Raw genomic sequence first — 21166 nt, 5'->3', positions numbered from 1 at the left:
CCATACTAACAATCTAACAATTGTATATGTAATTTTAAGGTAAATCTTATTTTTTAAATATTTGTGTATTTTTACATTCAAGTTGAAAAATATATGTAGCCTGTTGTATAAAGGTTTATGCTCATACTAACAATTTAACATTTTTCTCTGTAATATGATGGTAATTATCTTCAATTAAATATGTAGCTTGTTATATTAAAGTGTACATCCATACTAACAATCCTAACAGTTTTATATGTAATTTTAGGGTAAATCTGAGGTTTTTTTTTAGTTGGTGTATTTTTACATTCAAATCTGTAATTAAATATGTAGCTTATGTAGAGGTTTATGCCCATGCTTACAATCTAACATTTTTCTCTAGTGTAAAGGTAAATCTTATTAGTTTACTGGTACTTATATAGTGTGTACCAAGCCACCTGGTGATGTCATAGTACATACATTCCAATGAATCCGACAAAACTAAAATGAGTAAAAGCAGGTCCCTCAAGTCAGGAAACGTGCATTGCAATACTCCAGGCAGGAATTAGTTGAAGTAAAAACGAAAAGCTGTAAGCACTTTAGGACAGCAACATGCTTGAAATTTTCAACCTCAAAAGAGCATAAAGATTTTTGCCATGTTAGGATTCTGATTATTGGATTTGAGACTTTTTAAGATTTGCAGGAACCCCATCTCCAAGTACTTTATACTCTCATTGTCAACAATCCTCCCCTGATATTTGACAGCCCTTTGAGTTCTTGTGAGAATTCTTCCCCAGTGTGCTCACACGGCCAAGCTCCCCTTCTCTCCTCCACAGCAGGGGTTCTTAACCTTTTTGACCTTGGGGCCCAACTTTTCCACTGCTAACTAATCTTAGTTGTGTCTAAATGATATGAAAGCATGTGTTAATCGCAAAGATTATTATTTAACACACAAACCTGCGGCTTAGGTCAGGCTGATTAGACATAAGTACTTATCAAAAATCCTGCTTAAACGGACTCAAATAGTTGGTAAAAAAAATATACAAATAAATACATAATGGTGTGCTGAAATAAACTGAATTATTAATGGATATTTTTTTTAACTAAACTGTCAAGTGTAAATAAAGACGGCTTCACCACTTTAGTCATCATTTTTGCGCTAAAGAAACTTTTTTATATTGACGAAAAGCGAATACCGCTGCGGCCCATAACTGAGTAGGACAGAAACAAATAAAGTTAGTAGTTAAATTTGTGGAAAAAATCAGTTTTGGAAGTCAGACAATTTCAGTCGGTGATTTATTAATACAGGCACATCTGTTGCTCGACAGTTTTTGTGACATACAAAAATGATTGACATTATGTATCCATGGCGACAGCCTCCGCCATCTTTAACCAATAAACAAAACAAAACATTCATTCATGTAAAATCCCAGGCAACATGAAGTGGCCTTGGCTTGCGAATAAGGTTAACTTCCTGTTTGACTTCCCCGTTGCATCAAACCTCTATTTTGCCTAACATGTGACGGATTAATAATAATAATAATAATATGAGTAAAGGCGGGAGGTGAACTTTGTACCGTCATGTGGTCCTGAAGCGGACACGATAAGTCACGTTTGTTCGCCACTCATTTAATCAAGAACACATGAAATATTCTCTCAAAAGCTGCACGGTCTCCATGGTTACAGGAGGGGTCGGGTCCCTAAAAGGGGCTAGACAGCGTGTCGATTTGCTGGACTTGCAGAAGGGGAGGATGTCCTCCATTGTTTACTGTGCGGACTTCCTCTTCTTTGTTGGGAAAGTGATCCCAGTCGATTATTAATACACAAAGAAGGTGTGACGCACGGGAGACTTTCATCGCACGCTGTAAGGATGCTTCAAGATGAACTAGGACGTGACTAAGGGCGTCTTCACAGTGTTCCTGGTGGACAAAAGGTGAAACTGCGGTGTTCCCGCTTCACATAAACCAGGGGTCGGCAACCTTTACCACTCAAAGAGCCATTTTGGCAAGTTTCACAAATTAAAGAAAGTAATGGGAGCCACAAAAATTTTTTTTACATTTAAAGTGAAAAACTCCGCATACAAAGCTTAAATGCTGTGTGCTATGTTAACCAGGGGTCTCTGACACACGCACCGGCACACACTTTAATGTGGACATTTGATGTTAGTCAGCCCGCGAGTTATGAATAATTGATTGGCGCTTGATAGCGTCATACTTGCCAACCCTCTCATTTTTCCCGAGAGACTCCCGAATATCAGAGCGTGATGGCACTGCATTTGGCGCCTTCTACAGTCTGCCCTAACAGTGTACCTGCTCGACTACACGTACAATGCAGTTTCAGCCTGTTCACGTAAGCGACAGCAAGGCTACTACCTCAGCTGCCACACATCTTACACTGACGGTATTAATACCCAGAATCCCATTCAGCATTAACTTTTCCGTACTAGGTCAGCAGCCACACATCTTACACTGACGGTACTAATACCCAGAATCCCATGCAGCACTAACTCTTCCGTACTAGCTCAGCAGCCACACATCTTACACTGACGGTACCAATACCCAGAATCCCATGCAGCCCTAACTCTTCCGCTCAACCAACGCACGGAGAGAGAGAGGGGGGGGGGGGTTGATGTGTGGGGGGATTTGGTGGTAGCGGGGGTGTATAATGTAGACCGGAAGAGTTAGGACTGCATGGGATTCTGGGTAATGGTTGTGTTGTGTTTATGTTGTGTTACGGTGGGATGTTCTCCAGAAATGTGTTTTTCATTCTTTTTTGGTGTGGGTTCACAGTGTGGCGCATATTTGTAACGTAACAATGTTAAAGTTGTTTGATACGGCTACCGTCAGTGTAAGCTGTGTGGCTGATGAGTAAGTATGCTTTGCTGTCTCCTGTGTGTGCAAGTAATAACAACATGCAACATGTGGCTGGACTGGCACGCTGTATGTTATAGAGGACAATTACTGCAGTGAAAGTAGGGCACGCCCTTTATCTAGTAATTACAGCGTAAATAGGATTATTTATCCCTGGGAGTTATCTATGAGAGACACTGAGATCCATAAATCTCCTGGGGGAATCGGGGGCGTCGGCATGTATGTAGCTGAGCCGCATCAGAGTGGTCAAGGAGCCGCATGCGGCTCCGGAGCCGCGGGTTGCCGACCTCTGACATAAACACACCGAAGAATAAAAAGCGATCGACTTTCACGAGCTTGTCACTTTTCCGCCTTCGAATATGTAAACAAGACGACTTTAAGGGGAGGAGGCGGGGCCTATGATGTCATCATCAGTATGGCTAATTCCAAGTTGTGGAGGGAAATGAAAGTGAGAGTCCTGCAGACGTGAGAAGTGAAAAAGCCTCACGCTTGACATTGAGAAGTACAAAGAGACCAAAGAAAAGTTAAAAGACGAGAACTTTCCACCCCGAGTGGACGAAGGAGCATCCGAAGAAGAGGCCGTCCACCGCCTGCTCCAGCAGCCAATCAAACACCACCTCCCTGCTACCTGAGCCGATGGTGACCCTCAGCTTGAAGCCGCCGCCCTCGATCACGTTGTTGTTGTTGACCGGGAGCACGCCCACCACCTCCATGTCAAAGGTCACGGCCGAGCCCAGGCTGATGGCGGGAAGCTGATTGGTCATCTCTTTGCCGTTCACGAAGACGGCGCCTAGACGCCACAAAGCACAACCAATCACCGTGAAACAGAGGGGGACTTGTTGTGAGCGTACCGTTGGTGGAGATGCAGACCGCCTTGTCGCTCTGGAGTGACCTTTGACCCCCTGCTCCTCTTCCATCCACGCACACGCCCAGACTGTCCCTCCGATCTGGGTGGCCTGATGCCGTAATTCTGAAAGAACATTTTAACAAAACTGTTCAATGACTACTGATTGGACCAGGGGTGTGCAAAGTGAAGCCTGGGGGCCATTTTAACAGCACATAATACAAATACTACGGTATTTAAAATAAAAAAAAGTGGAATAAAAGCACAAACAGGTGAAATGTAACGAGAAAAAGTTGCAATGTTGACTCTAATAAGACAACGCTGCCATTGCTAAAAAATTACGAAGAATCAAAATCAATGTTGTTATAGATTATTGACATATTCAAGGCTCCAATTACTTCACATCAAATATTCCACTTGGAAATATTGCTTATTTTGTGTTTGCCATAAAAAAAAAAGTTTTTTATGACAAAGGGCATAAATCAAACAAAAACATAGAAAAAATAATAAGTGTTGAAAGTAAAAATCAATCAATCATATAAAAAAGTATATCTTATTTTTAACTTTTATGAGTGGGGCCCTTATAGATCACTGAACATTTCAGTGGGATTTTTTTTTTTTTTTTTAAACTGTCATTGCGCAAAAAAAAAATTCAACCAATATTGTTATGAATTATTGACCTATTTAAGTCTCAAATTACTTCACATCAAATATTCTACTTTGAAATATGTTTTGGGGAAATATAACTTATTTTGTGTTTGCTACTTAAAAAAGTTGCTTTACAAAAAGGGCAAAAGACAAACAAATAATAAAAATATACATGTTATAATCAATGAATAGATCTGAAGTTGATCTAGAGACGTAAGTGTTGAAAGTTAAAAAAATATATATTTTTAACACTTTTATAAGTGGGCCCTTTTGGGATCCCCAATAAATTTAGTGGGATTTTTTTTTAGTAATAATGAATTAAAATAAATGTTTTTATGAATTGACATACTTAAGGCTCCAATAAATCCACATCAAATATCCCCCTTTGACATTTTTTGGGGGGAAACAATTGCATATTTTCTGTTTTTTCCATAAAAACAGGTTTTTTTTCCACAAAAAGAACAAAAAACATAATTATTTGATTTATGGTACTTTACATCGACAGATAGACCTAAAGTTGATCTAGAGATCTAAGCATTGAATAATAATAGCAAAACACTTATATAACTTATTTTTATGAGACCAAACTTGAGGGAAAACATAAAAAAAACAATAAAAACTTATAATTGACGAATAGATCTGAAATTGATCTAAAGACTTAAGTGTTGCAAGTAAAACAATTTATGACTTCCTTTTAACACTTACGCGTGGAGCTTTTTAGGATCCCCAAGAATTTGTGTGGTTTTTTTTTTTTATAAAACTGTCATTGCTCAAATAATAATGAATCAAAATCAATGTTATAAATTATTGATCTATTTAAGGCTCCTCCAATTTCCTCACATCAACTATTCCAATTTTAATACATTTTGGGTGGGAAATATTGCATATTTTGTGTGTTCACCATAACAAAATAAAGTTTTCATTGACAAAAAGGGTATAAAACCAACACAGAAAGCACCGCCGGGCTTTCTGCTCGACCGCTCCCGAACTTTGGAACGCTCTCCCCGACCATCTAAGAGCACCACAGTTGGTCGACCATTTTAAGAAGGGACTAAAAACCCACCTTTTTAGCACAGCTTTTATCTAATTTCTCTGCCTTCTTGTTTTTAAATGCACTGCTTGCTTATCTGTTTTTTTATCCAGTGCTTTCAGGCTCTTATTTCTGCTTTATCTATGTTTCTGTTTTATCTAGTGTGTGTCATGATTCATTTCTATTTTTATTTTTTATTATATATTCTTACTTTCTATTTTTATTTTTAATACTTTGTAGCACTTTGAGATTTTAACAAATGTAAAGTGCGTAACAAATGCAATTCATTATTATTATTACATTAAAAAAATACAAACTAAATAAATAAAAACTTAGTTAACTGATAGATCTGAAGTTGTTGAAAGTCAGAGAAAAAAAAAAAGTAATGACTTAACCTTTGCATCTCCAATAATTTGGAGAATTTTTTTTTAAACGGCCATTGCTCAAAAATAAAATATTGAATTAAATGAATTGTTGTTTATTTATATATTTTGTAAATATTCCTCTTTACAAACATTTTGGGGCTAAATATTACACATTTTGTAAAACAAAGTTGTATTTGGCCAAAAGGGCATAAAACTTAAAAAAATTATATATGACTTATTTTTTAACCTTTTTATGACTGAGAACGTTCCGGGTGCCCAGGACAAAATTGAGGGGAACCCTAAAGGTTAAAAAAAAATCTATATATTATATTGGTTTTGAAAATGAAAAATATCAAAATGGCCCCAGCATTCTTTAATTTTTCAGAGTGTGGCCCTCAGTGGAAAAGTTTGGACACCCCTGGATGAAAGTATGTTTGTGTGTGCGCGTACTTGAAGGTGAGTGTGAGGCCACAGAAGTAGGTGGGTGCGTTGGAATAGAGGACGGGGCAGCCAGATTGGGAGGAGTCATTCCTCAAGGCCACGTTCCTCCTGCTGCCCAGGATGTAGCCCTCAGTGCCAGGACTCCACTCTGCAGGCCACACAAACATGAATAAAAGGACATCTCGCCACTTTTCAGACTCCGCCCACCGTGTGGCGCCAGGGTGGTGTATCCAGTCTGCGGGATGCTCCAGGGGCTCCACTCGGTGCGACCCTCCCCGCGGGCGCACACCCTGAACAAGTAGTCCGTGTGAGCGTCCAGGTGCAGGACCAGGAAGTCACAGTCCCGACCGATGTAGGCGTCTTCGTATTGGCTTCCCCCGTTGCCGGCTCGCCGGTGCTGCAGCCGATAATCAGCGGCGGCAAAGTCTTCATCCACCTGGAGAGAGCACACAATGACATCGTTTCAGATAAAGAAACTTTTTACACTTTATTTACGAGCAAGGTTCCCTCTAATTTTTCATGTGTGTGAGCAAACGCACAAACACCCTGAGCATTCAGTGGAATACAGACGTACACACTGTGGTCATACCAGCAGCACATTTGTCTCAAACCTGACATAACCATTTAAATGTCTTATTATTATAATCAAGTGACTAGTCAATTTCAAGAGATTATTTTCTAATATATGTGATTTGGCCCACTTAGATATAGTTTTTTTTTAAATCAGCTATGCACTATAGTATTTTATGCCTGGGTGGGGGTCCTGCTTTGGAAATATTGTGTACCCCTTTCAGAGATCACATTTAGTTCCCCTTAAAACATTCACATGTTGAATGAGATGAAGTGTTTATTAACTTTCTGTCCGTAAAAATAAATATTTTTATTAGCAATTATGTAGTCCTGTAACATCATTTCATGATTAATATCCAAAAAATAACATTCTTAACAAATGACACTAGAATAAGCACACTGATTGAAGAGTCATAGTAAAACGACTTGAAATTTACACTTTACGTGTAGTGTTGGAGTTGTCCAACTTTTTGTGTGGCCATAAACGCACCAGTGGCTAATTACCATTGTGCATGTGTTGGTGCAGGTGAGAGAGAAAGCAAGCGGCTGCTGTTGATATAACAGATGACAAAGAGTTGCTTTTGGCTTAGTTTGTATGGTAGACAACGACCAGGTTTGCTAGATAAAAGTATTTTACACATTGTTTTGGTGTGATTATGGCCGACAAACAAGTTTGCTAAATAAAGGGACCGATGGAATTCCTGTCCTCCTTTAAAGGCCTACTGAAACCCACTACTATCGACCATGCAGTCTGATAGTTTATATATCAATGATGAAATCTTAACATTGCAACACATGCCAATACGGCCGGGTTAGATTACTAAAGTGCAATTTTAAATTTCGCGTGAAATATCCTGCTGAAAACGTGTCGGTATGATGACGCCTGCGCTTGACGTCACGGATTGTAGCGGACATTTTGGGACACCATTGTGGCCAGCTATTAAGTCGTCTGTTTTCATCGCAAAATTCCACAGTATTCTGGACATCTGTGTTGGTGAATCTTTTGCAATTTGTTCAATGAACAATGCAGACAGCAAAGAAAAAAGCTGTAGGTGGGAAGCGGTGTATTTCGGCCGGCTGCAGCAACACAAACACAGTCGATGTTTCATTGTTTACATTCCTGAAAGATGACAGTCAAGCTTTACCATTGGCCTGTGGAGAACTGGGACAACAGAGACTCTTACCAGGAGGACTTTGAGTTGGATATGCAGACGCGGAACCGTGAGTACGCAGCTGCGGCTTCCAAACATTTGATCGCTTGCCCGTACGTGCGTGCCGCTATGTGCATATCACGTACGTAACTTTGGGGACTTTGGGGAAATATATGTGCTGTATGAACTTTGGGGAGGTGAACGGTACTTTGGGCTGTGGGATTGAGTGTGTTGTGCGGGTGTTTGATTTGTATTGGCGGGTTATATGGACGGGAGGGGGGAGGTGTTGGTTATGCGGGATTAATTTGTGGCATATTAAATATAAGCCTGGTTGTGTTGTGGCTAATAGAGTATATATATGTCTTGTGTTTATTTACTGTTTTAGTCATTCCCAGCTGAATATCAGGTTCCACCCGCCTCTCACAGCATCTTCCCTATCTGAATCGCTTCCACTGCCCTCTAGTCCTTCACTCTCACTTTCCTCATCCACGAATCTTTCATCCTCGCTCAAATTAATGGGGAAATCGTCACTTTCTTGGTCCGAATCGCTCTCGCTGCTGGTGGCAATGATTGTAAACAATGTGCAGATGTGACGTGCTCCACAACCGGTGATGTCACGCGCATATCGTCTGCTACTTCCGGTACAGGCAAGGCTTTTTTTATTAGCGACCAAAAGTTGCGAACTTTATCGTCGATGTTCTCTACTAAATCCTTTCAGCAAAAATATGGCAATATCGCGAAATGATCAAGTATGACACATAGAATGGACCTGCTATCCCCGTTTAAATAAAAAACTCGCATTTCCTTAGACCTTTAAGTGTCTCCACAGACGTTACAATAATTTAAGTGGTGACAAACATTGTTTTATCTGTTGTGGCCACCTTTCGTCACCTGTTACTCACAGTTGCATTGCAAAATCATACAAAACAAACGATTTGTTTATTTTGTTTAGAGTGGGATTTGATTTTTTGCGCGGCATAGATTTGCTGTGCGCAGAGGACGCGTGAGCAGTGCGCAATTGCGCACCTTAAACGTTGTTTATGAGCAACAGAGAGTATGGCTGTGCCGATTTGATAGTCGTATCACTCAAAACAATTATGGGGTGATATGTGTGATATCATGTGCGATACAACATCCAAATGTCCTCCAAAAAGCACACAATTTCTTCTCTTTTACTTAAGTAATTTACAAAAGGTAAACATGCTAGGCTATTGGCTACTCAATACCGGTATCATTTTAGAAGTGAAAAGGCTCCCCCCTCCTGGCTGACCTTACACCAGCGCACCAGGATGCTGCCCGGTCTCTCCTGCAGTTCTTCTATCAGCACAGGCGGGTGGGACGCCACAGAGCCGTGACGGCACACGCGCTCCCGCAGGAGGCCCAGCAGGGAGTCGTCCAGCTGGGCTGAGACGCACGGAACGTCCACCAGAGCCGGAACCTCAGGGAGGCTGAAGCAGCAATGAAAACAGTTTTGGTTAGATTTAATTACCCTAAATTCTGGACTATAAGCCGCTACTTTTTTCCTACGCTTTGCACCCTGTGACTTATAAAGTGATGCGACTCATTTATGAATCTTTCTTTGCTGATGGCCGTAATGCAAACAGTTTAAAAAAGACAAACAAGAAAATACACTATAAAAAGTGTTTTTTGTGCTATGGCGCCATCTTTTGGACGAGTTTGGCTTATTTATAGAGCTCTCAACCATAAGTAGAAGTGCCATTCGGTCTTCTAGCCGTCAATAGCGTTCTACTCGTATGGATTCTTAATTCATCACTCCAAGCAACGTTTGTAAGTTTTACAATATAACTAAAACAATTCTTACTTGCTAAACCATCCCATGTGTGAGATCTGTTGGGAGTGTTTTCATGCATTTTTGTACTTGCTATCATAATGTTACCTAACATGCTAACGTCTATGTTACTATTATTAAATTACAACGGCATTATTTTTGTATTGTTTCAGTTGCACAAATTCCTCAGTAAATTCACCAAAACGTCACCGTGGAGTTATTGAGTCGGTTTAGCTGATTGGCGAGCTAGCTTGCGCAGCTGGTGGGTCCATGACGATGACTTCTATTTTGTTTTACTGCCGTGTCACAGACACGTTTTAGTAACAATTAAGGCATGTAAATAAACATTTACAGAATCTTTCTGTGTAAATAACTCACTACGCAATGTATATATCTGCAGCTTATTATTTTGTTATAAGGATCGTGGTGTCAAATGTTCATTAAGTGACTTAAAGACTCACTCAATCAGCACCTTTATCCAGATCTGCACCAACAAGATAATGTCTTTATGTAAGTGTACAGCTCTGGTAATGGGTACATTTGCACCCACCTGCACAAATGTACTTCAAAATGTAACAATCAAAATAAATATGACTTTCTTTTTTTGTTTACTAGGGCATGCATATGTTATATGTAGGGCTGCAACAACTAATCGATTAAAATCGATGATAAAAATAGTTGGCGATTCATTTAGTCATCGATTCGTTGGATCTATGCTATGCGCAGAGGCAATTTTTTTTTTGTTAATTTTTATTTAATTTTTTTATATACACCTTTATTTATAAACTGCAACATGTACAAACAGCTGAGAAACAATAATCAAAATAAGTATGGTGCCAGTATGCTGTTTTTCCCCCCAATAAAATACTGGAAAGGATAGAAATGTAGTTTGTCTCTTTTATCCGATTATTAATCGATGAATCGAAGTAATAATCGACAGATTAATCGATTACTAAATTAATCGTTAGTTGACCATTTAAAATCAACGATAATAAAAAGGAGATGCTTGGAAATAGCATAAAAATGCCCCAAAAACTCAGAAAAACGCGATTCATAGCGTTACTTTTTGGTGTAACCATCCTGAGCGTTCTGTTCAGGCATATTTCTTTTATATTTTGATAAATCATCATATTTATGTATTACTAAATTTAAAAAGGTATTGATCAATCTTTAAGCTGTGTGTATTGGATTTCAGTTTGCTTTTGACATCTTATTTAGAGTTGTAGTTGAAACTTTTACAACCTTGCGTTGCGCTCATGATGGCGTAACCAAACTAGATTTAATTTAATGATCTTATTTTGAATATTTATTCCTTTTTTTACATTTAGTTTATTTAAATATTCATTTATAAACATTGAATACATTCCAAATATCAATAAAATGCTATTGCCTTCATCTTATAGGGTAATGTTTAGTTACACCAAGTCATGAGCGTAACACTAAGCTTCATCACTTTGACTTGTAATATCTCTAATTCTGGTGGTGTTTTATGCTTTTTTCTTTTTGGAACATGTACTATACATATAATACAATAAAGTACCATATAAAATTATGTTTCTAGCAATACTTTAATTTTGCCTTTGAAAGTAACACTCCAATGTCCATTAGTGGAGCTGTACACGTAACTGTGGACGTGTCTCGTCCTACCTGTCCAACTGGATGTGCATAGCCTTCTTTGTGAAGCTTCCCAGTTTGTCCTCTTTCTCGCCGAGACCACAGCGCAGGGCGGCTTCACCTGCGAAGATAACGCCGCCCTTTAAAAGTCACGAGCACGCCCCAGCACAGGTGTCACGTTCGCACGGGCCGCACCGTCTCGTAGGAGCTCGTCCGCCTGGCTCACACCATGCTCGATGAGGCTCTGGCAGTCGTCCAGAGGCTTGATGCTGTCTGCCTCCACGGCGTCCACCTCGGACAGCAAGACGCTCAGTCGCTCCGACAGCAGACCGGTCGCCGCCGCTTGCAGTTCTGCGAAGTGCCTCCGGAGGGCCTCGCGGGCCTGACCGGAGCTGCCCCGCACCTGGAGACCAGAGAGGAGGAGAGACGGGAATGAGGACTGGGACACACGTCAGGGAAAGTGACGATAAGAGTCATCAGGAAACGGAAGGCGGATTGAAAAGAGTGATAAAGCTATCATGTGGACATTGTCCACTGGAGACGACGCAACACTTCCTCCTAATTATCACAGCGACTGATGATATGAAAATATGCGTACGGCGAGAAAGGAGCACAAAAACAAAGTAAAGATTCCCTCAAATAATTGGACTCTTTTGCTGTGATTTTATTTTTTGTGTTTAAAAGGAAAACTGAAATTTCTGGGATTTTTTTCAGTGTTTTCTATATAGAAAAAACACTGCGAGAACAATGCAGATAATGAGATTCTACTATTCTGCCTATGAAAACCATCTATAAACCTCCAATGTTTTATATAAATAAATAAATGATAAATGGGTTATACTTGTATAGCGCTTTTCTACCTTCAAGGTACTCAAAGCGCTTTGACAGTATTTCCACATTTACCCATTCACACACACATTCACACACTGATGACGGGAGCTGCCATGCAAGGCGCTAACCAGCAGCCATCAGAGGCAAAGGGTGAAGTGTCTTGCCCAAGGACACAACGGACGTGACTAGGAAGGTAGAAGGTGGGGATTGAACCCCAGTAACCAGCAACCCTCCGATTGCTGGCACAGCCACTCTACCAACTTCGCCACGCCTACAAGCTATAACTATAGAGCAGCAGGCAATTTTAATAAATGTATTTATTTCCTGGGCCCACTCTCACAGAGCTTGTAGGTCAAATGCAGAGAATAATTTTGCCACACCTAGTGTGTGTGTGACAATCATTGGTACTTTAACTTTAAATAACACTACCTCTGCCAAACACATGGAGCACCTTCTGTGTTTGGCAGACTTCATTAGAGACAACAAAGACTACTTAGAAACAAATGATGATCCAGAAGCTTACATTTTTTATTCTGAATATTAGGAGGATGATCGACAAGTTTTAGAGGCTTTGTGCTAAACAGATCCAGCTTTGGTGAAACACTAAGCATCATGTAGCAGTATTGCCAAGTGCTAAACGTTTCATCAAATAAAACACTACAGTGACTTACAATGTCACTTCTTACTGGGATGCTTGTATCTTTCAGCACAAGACTTGCTGGGAGGAAAAGGAGCATCTTAGCAATCTAGCATCTGTCTCGTCTGAGTTGAATAGAGATCGAGCGATATTTTTTGTTTCAGGACCTATGCCGATTATTAATAGTTAAGGAGGCCGATGACCGATATTTGGAGCCGATATTCATTTGCAGTTAAAGCTAGTTAAGCATGAATAGTACACCTCAGTAAACAACTGGACAAGGCTTTAAATTGTTTTTTTAACATTATTTTAGGTACAGGGTGTACCTCGTCTTCCGCCCGAATGCAGCTGAGATAGACTCCGGCACCCCCCGCGACCTCGAAAGGGACAAGCAGTAGAAAATGGATGGATGGATGGATAATGTTTTATGCGGCGCTAATGTTGTGGTTATTAATTTAGCAGCAAAAAACATCAGGGTATTTCACAAACACCTTTATTACTTTATTATTTAAATATCTCCCGGAAAATTAGGAATTTATGGATTTAATACATTGTAAGGTTTCTTTGAGAGGAACCTTGAAATATTGTGAACTTTTAAATACAATTCTGGGCTCCTTCACGTAGATTATAATTGAAACATTTTTCAATCTGGCTGACATAATTTCTTCCTGGATGTTACAGAAAGTGTGAGAATGTGTGAGCTGCTGCCTGCTCTTCTTCTATTATGTTATTTTATTTGTCAAGAGATTTACATAAAGTTTGTTTTTTTGCCAGAAATATAATTGATAAATTTCGTCTTTATGTCCATCTCTGTCGCGTTATTTGATAAGAAGAAAAAAAAGGTTAGAGATTTTGGCAGGTACGCAGAGGAGAGAGACGTACTGTAGGCGACCAGCAATGCAAGGAGCCGAGCAGACCGGGGAAGAATTCTCACAATAACTCAAATAAATGCCCTTTCAGTAAGGGTGTAACGGTACGTGTATTTGTATTGAACCGTTTCGGTACGGGGGGTTCGGTTCGGAACAGAAGTGCACCGAACGAGTTTCCACACGGACATATTAGGTAGCGCACCGCACGTTGTGTAAACAATGCACACCGAGGCACAACACACGGCATGCTAGCAACGACGGGGCTACTACAACATGCAAAAGCCAGAGCTGGAAAACCCTCCTGCCTCATTAAGATCTCCCATTTGGGAACATTTCGGCTTTGCGGTGCAATACAACAATGGATAATATCGCTTCAACGAAGAGAAAGACGAGCGTCGTGCAAACACAGCATTCAAGCAGCCTCTCCTCGGCGAGTCAGGCAGGGCTAAAGCAATAACAAATGTTTTTATAGCAGCAGATTTAAGACCGTATTGCATTAAAAACTAGATTTTGACCCACTTCTATGGTGGACGAACAATGAGCCCATATATCCTCTTACTGCCAAGTTAGCCAGGCACTACCTCGCCATACCTGCTACCTCCGTGCCCAGCGAAAGGTTATTTTCCACAGCTGTAGACATTGTAGCTGCAAGCAGGTCGGCTCTATCTGCAGACAATGTGGATAAACTGTTTTGTCTGTGAAAGTCACCAGGGTTAAAGGCGGGGGGGGGGGGGGGGGGGGGGGGGGTTATCTGAGGCTGAGTTGACATGAAACTGTTCAATGTTGCACTTTTTGTATGTAGAAGAAAAGTTTTGTCATTTTATTTAATTTGCGCAACAACTTGAAGCAGTTTAATGTTGCACTTTATATGTAGAAAGGTTTTGTTAAGAAACTAATTCTGAGCCTTATCTTATTTAGTTTTTTTTTTATATATGTTGACTGCATTAACCCTGGCAATCGACCCTGTTTGTATATGTATGTTATTATCATCCTTAGCATTCATGACTGCCTGCTGTTGCACTGATCAGCCTAGTGGTGGCTCACATCCATCACTCACAGAGCTATTTTAAAGCAATGTTAAAAGGATAAAGCCATTGTTTACAAATTTTGGTAAATAAATAACCAGAAAATGTATATTTTGTGGTTTTCTTACTGTACCGAAAATGAACCGAACTATGACCTCTAAACCAAAGTACGTACTGAACCGAAATTTTTGTGTACCGTTACACCCTTACCTTTAAGACATCAAAACATATTTGGGGAGAATTATTGACAATAAGAGGAATTACTACCTGACTATTTTTTTTTAAATGTTGTTAATACTGGAATCATATTTTTATATATTGTATATGCTGATGTAGTTGTAGAAGAAAAAAAAGGCTGATACCTTTATGTCGAAATGCCAAATATTAAGTTGAGAGCCAGTATCCACTGCTTCAGTCGGTCCAGATTTGTGGAATTTCTTAAGTTTTAATCCAAACTTAAAGGTGGCAACTCCCGTAGCTAGCTGGCGTTATTGCTCTCTTGTAGTTTGATGTGCTGTGAGTAAGGCCAGAAAAGTAGTTCCTCTACAGCACCAAAAATAACAATGTCCTTTTTTTCTTGGTTAATATGCAGGTCAAAGCATGGAAATCGAGCGTTGCTTGTTCTTTTTAAATATTATATTGAGAGTGCTTAAAAATCCCCATCACCTACATTGTTAGCAGACGCCTCGTGGTAGAAGTTTTTTGTTTTTTTTACTATCAAGAACATAATGAAAGTCCTCAGAAAATATGACGCACTCTTTATTAAAAGCATTGACATGGAATTTCTAAGGCCATTTAATTTGTCATCATAAACATCTTGTACATTTGTGAGGTCCCACGCTAGTAAATAGTCATTGGTTTACACACAATGTTTCTGGACAAAAACGGGCCCTCTGGGATGCGATGGTGCATTTGTGGCAACAGGAAATAGCAGCATTGTTTACGGCTAGCAGCTGAGTGAAGACAGCAGGAGGAAGGAAGAGATAGCAGAGCCAGGGAGAAAATATTCCCCTGGGTTGATTGTTGATTGATCATGTGACTTTCTCCAGCAGTCTTGTGGAATTCAAAAGGCGTGTGGAAGGTACGGCATGCAGTAGGAAGTGTTGGTACCTGTTTGCGCGCCTGGTTGAGGCCATGCAAGCGCTGCTGGAGCTCACTGCGATAGTTCTGAGCTGCCTCGATGCTCTCCTTGGCCTCCTGCAGCAACACGTCCACCTCCACTGACATCCTCCCGCCTCCTGAGACACACACACACACACACACCAGAGGAAGTTAGGACGCATAGCTAACATAGCGCTTGACAAATGTGATGTGTGACTACGTCCGGTGAGATTGCAGAAACATCTGAAACATGTGAAACCTCGAGTCAACTGAAACCAGAGTGTCACTGAGCAGAGCAGTCCTGGCTTGGAGGAGCAACAATTGAATGTTGTTCAAAGAGTGTGTCAGCTAGACATGAAGTTGCATGTGCACCGGGGGTGTCCAAGGTGCGGCACCGGCGACCATTTGCGGCCCGTAACAAATATTTAACGGCCTGTGGTAAAATCTAAAAATACTATTAAAAAACTACAAAAACATGAAGTGGAATAAAAGAGCAAACAGGTGATATGTACTGATAAAAAGTTGCAATGTTGACTCTAATAACACAGAGCTGCAATGCAGTATTTTTTTTTTTTAACCATCATTGTTAAAAAAAGAATGAGTTAAAATCGATTTTATGAATTATTGACCTATTTAAGGCTTAAATTACTTTACATTAAATAGTCCACTTTGAAATATTTTTTTGGGTAAAATATTGCATATTTTGTGTTTGCCATAAAAAACGTCAGTTTTCTTGAGGAAAAAAAACATTAAAAAAATGAAAATGTTTAATGTCTTAAGTTCATCTAGAGATTTAAGTGTTGAGAGTAAAGGAAAAAAAGTAAGACTTATTTTTAACATTTATGAGTGGTGCCCTTTTTGATCCCCAATAATTTTGGTGGGATTTTCTTTTCAACTGTCATTTCTCAAGAAATAATAATTCTAAATTATTGACCAATTTAAGGTTTCAATTTCATATCAAATATTGAAATATTGCATATTTTGCATTTTTCGCCATAAAAATATGTTTTTCTTTTGTGCATAAAACAAAAATACAAATACATTGAACTTTAAATCAACCGATAGGTCTGAAGTTGATTGATATATTTAACTGTTGAAAGTAAATAAGTACAAATATTACTTATTTTTATACTTTTACGAGTGGGGCCCTATTGGATCCCCAATACTTTTTTGGTGGGATTGTTTTATTTATTCTGTGATTTCTTAGAAAATAATTAATTTTAAATCAATGTTATGAATTAGGGACCCATATAAAGGCTCCAATTACTACAAATATTTCAATTTTATTTGTATTTTTTTGGGGGGTAGGGAGATATTTTTTTCATAAAAATAAGGGTTTTCTTTGTCAAAAATTTTTTTTTTACTTGATATCGACAGATAGACCTGAAGTTTATCTAGAGATTCAGACATTGAACATAAAAAATATATACACAATATATAATTAGTTTTTATCATTCTTATGACAAAACTTAAGGGTAGCCCTAAAGATTAAAACTAATCTATATATATTGTATTGGTTTTGAAAATGAAAAATAGCAAAAGGCTGATGTACAGTATCTGCATATTATTATAACATGTATTAATAAGCCTTAAAGTTTACAATTCAATGTACAAGAATGTAACTCCTCAGCATGTTTTCCAGTCAATTAATTGACTCCAAGTGAAAGATGGTTTATACATGGTACTATCAACAATCCTTAACTACTTCTTACCAACATTGCCTGTTCATATCATATGCTGCCGCTTATGTTACCATAAGAGATTGTATAAAAGCAGACAGACAAGAATTGTCTTTGTCGTGGCTGAAAGACTGTACAGAGTTCTCTTGCTGTGGTCGACCTCGTTTCCGTCGCCGTGTCGAAAGAGGAAGTCGCTCAAGACTGCTGAAGCTTTTTACAACAAACTGGAACCGGAGAAACACATTGAGTCACCTCCTTTGCCGCCTATAAAACATGTATCATTTCACTCATTATCAAGTGATTTGTAATACACAATTATGGCACAACATGACCGTCACATTATTTAATGTGCTGCAAACAGAAGTGTACACCAATGAACATGTGTGTTTACACACTGCAGCCATTCAACATTTAATTATGCATGCATCCACCATAACAATACTCCTGTCTCTCCCTCTCACGCTTCTCTTTTTCCACCAACCTTTTATCATTTCTTTAGCACAGTAAACAAGAGGCCGAGGTCATTAATCCTCTTGTGTGTAATCCTTCTTTTTGGGAAGAATTGGGCCAAGAAGACATCCAGCTGCACAAAATATGTCTCATCTTATTGCCTGATGCGGGCGTGGCTGCAACAATGAACCAATTCTCCTTTTAATTGCTTTTTTAAAAGGACTTTTTTGAAGTATTTAGGTCAGCGTGCGAGTGACGATGACACGACCGTGTGTGTGTGTGCCATGGCAAGTACAGAGAATGTTTGTCAAATTAAAGATTATTTGCAGGAGATGCATGACTGCACATTTAAAGGGAAACTGCACTTATTTTGGAATTTTGTCTATCATTCACAATCATTATGTAAGACAAGAACACATGTTTTTCTTTTTTTATTCATTCTAAATCGTAAAATACGGCAACTACGAGGTGGCTAACAATGCAGCTAACTGAAGTACACTATTGTGCTCATAAAGCCCTCTAAAAACAGCCAAAAACCACCAACAATACTCCATTTACATCTTTGTGACCTGAATATTACTCAAGTATTAGCAATATTGTTATGATAAGCTCTAACGCCGAAATAACTACTTTTTGTCACATTGATCACAGAGCGCTAACTAGCTTATGCTGCTATATTGACATATAGAGCTGCTGCATCGCCTCTGAGTTGGTAAAAATTAATTCTAGATTATAAATCATGCCTCTAATTTGGATAATAAAAGGTTGTGGTAATAAAACCGAGACGTTGGCCAACTTTGACATCCAACTTAGACCCCGGAGATGGTGAGAAAGACACAAAAATACGCTTGTTTTAGGCACTTTTTTGAAACCCTTTGTGAGGATCATGGTTAATTTTTCATTTAAACGGGAAGATATGAACATCCCATCAGTCGGCATCCCAGTGAGAGTAGACATTGTACAGTAAGGGATTGTGTTATTATGTTCATAGTCCGTATTTCTTGTTCAGCACTTCGCAATACTGCTACCTGATGCTCAGTGGATCTGTTTAGCACAAAGCTTCTAAAACTTGTAGATCATCCTCCTTATATACAGGATAAAAATATATAAGTTTATGGATCATTATTTGTTCCTAAGTAGTCTTTGATGTATCTCATTAAGTCTGCATGATTAGTAGTGTTGTTGTTGAATGGAAAGTGAACGTTATGTGTCTGAAATAACTACGCCGCCGTATGCTTAAAATGAGCAAAATAGGTAACTATTACATGTTATTATGAATGTTACTACATTACATATAAACTTAAAGCGTGTGTATAAAATGTTGATGGATGTTTTTTGGAGGGCAAAATAGAGCGACCTCCATTGTTAGCTGACTTTTGCTAGCCTTTATTTACGAGTTAGAATGCATTAAAAAAAGAAAAACAAATGTGTTCTTGTCTTACATAAGGATTGTGAATGATAGGCAACATTTAAAAAAAAAATGCAGTTCCCTTTTAACTCACTGAACGTCCATTAAAGGAAAACAACAGAAAACCCCAACTTAAACATTGAGTGTACTTATGATGCTGTGACAAACAGGAAAGCTATGGACGGCAGTGGAGCAGAAAAGCCACATAATTATGATCATTGAGCAGACAACAGACATGTCGGCACTTGTTGCAACAAGTTCCGTATCTTTGTACTTATTTTTATCCGATGACACGATCGTACACTACACACTCATATAAGTACGTGTTGGCTTATGCAAAAGTGCTCTGCACTTTTAGCTGTCAACAATGACGCCAAGGGGAAAGCTGTGCCAAACTCCGTTGGAAAAAGTCACATTTTTACATCCACAAGACTCGCAATGCATTGCAATGCATCAAACAGAAGTCAATTTGCAGCTTGCTAAATAGACTGTATATTTGGCTAACGTCGGCTGTGGTTATTCACTAAATAACGCTTTTATCGACACAAAATCGAAGACAATTGACAGAAGACAAGCCAACTAGCCAAAAGCTGCACCAAACTCCGTTGGAAAAAGTCACATTTTTACATCCTCACGACTCGCAATACATTACATTGCATATAACAGAAGGCAATTCGCAGCATGCTACATCGATTATATGTTCGGCTAACATCGGCTGTGTTTATTCACTAAATAACGCTTTTATGGACACAAAATCGAAGACAATTGACAGAAGACAAGCGAACTAGCCAACAGCTGCGCAAAACTCCGTTGGAAAAAGTCACATTTTTACATCCTCACGACTCGCAATGCATTACAATGCATCAAACATAATATAATTCGCAGCTTGCTAAATATACTGTATGTTCGGCTAACATCGGCTGTGTTTATTCACTAAATAACACTTTAATGGACACAAAATCGAAGACAATTGACAGAAGACAAGCGAACTAGCCAAAAGCTGCACCAAACTCCGTTGGAAAAAGTCAAATTTTTACATCCTCACGACTCGCAATACATTACAATGCATCTAACAGAATATAATTCGCAGCTTGCTAAATATACTGTATGTTTGGCTAACATCGGCTGTGTTTATTCACTAAATAACGCTTTTATGGACACAAAATCAAAGACATTTCACAGGGCAGACCCCAGTCGAACTAGCCAAAAGCTGCGCCAAACTCTGTTGGAAAAAAGTCACATTTTTACATGCACACTACTCGCAATACCTTACAATGCATCAAACAGAATATACTTCACAGCTTGCTAAATCGACTGTATGTTCGGCTAACATCGGCTGTGTTTATTCACTAAATAACGCTTTTATGGGCGCAAAATCGAAGACAAATGAGAGGGCAGGATGAGCCTAACAGTCACTGCGGTAACGCTAACGGAGAACAATGAGGACTTCTTTAACAACCTCGGCTAAGGTTGTGTTGTATAGTTGGTTATCTTGGGGCGGGAAATCGGACACATTTTAAGAAGAGTTTTTCTTTGAAATCCTCAAAAAGGAGAGGAACGTTAGCTCGTGATTCAAAGACAATAATCACTGGCGGGAGATAACGCACAACTGCCGTGGTAAGCTAGCAATAACACAAAAACATTGTCAGACACGTACATTATGCGACCCGAAACACAGAAAGTACCTCTTTTAATGTCTTCTCCCCTTCATGTGCTTGTCAGAGTCCAGACTTGAGCACTTAGGCTGAGCACAGCGCCGCTGGAAGGATAGAAGTTCAGCTCAAGTCCACTGATGACACTTAGTGTGGGGCCTTTAAGCTCGGCAGCCAATAGCAGAGAAGAAGACTTTGATTGACAAGCAAGTCAACCAACAGAAAGCTCCGCCT

General features: G+C 39.3%; 1 protein-coding gene across 1 annotated transcript; it reads right to left on the bottom strand.

The window, feature by feature from the left end:
• Positions 1-1929: 1929 nt before the first annotated feature.
• On the bottom strand, positions 1930-21100 carry crlf3 (cytokine receptor-like factor 3). Its single transcript, XM_062050308.1, has 9 exons — positions 20966-21100; positions 15753-15880; positions 11476-11683; positions 11314-11401; positions 9148-9325; positions 6364-6592; positions 6166-6304; positions 3680-3798; positions 1930-3618 (listed from the first exon to the last, which is right to left on the bottom strand). Exons 2-9 carry the CDS (start codon positions 15867-15869, stop codon positions 3353-3355), a joined length of 1344 nt encoding a protein of 447 aa, XP_061906292.1. The 5' UTR covers positions 15870-15880; positions 20966-21100; the 3' UTR covers positions 1930-3352.
• Between the last annotated feature and the right edge of the window lie 66 nt (positions 21101-21166).

The sequence above is a fragment of the Entelurus aequoreus genome, linkage group LG06 (assembly GCF_033978785.1).
Source record: "Entelurus aequoreus isolate RoL-2023_Sb linkage group LG06, RoL_Eaeq_v1.1, whole genome shotgun sequence".
Classification (NCBI taxonomy): domain Eukaryota; kingdom Metazoa; phylum Chordata; class Actinopteri; order Syngnathiformes; family Syngnathidae; genus Entelurus; species Entelurus aequoreus.
Note: the sequence above shows the minus strand (reverse complement) of the source record. Positions and strands in the feature narration are given on the sequence as shown.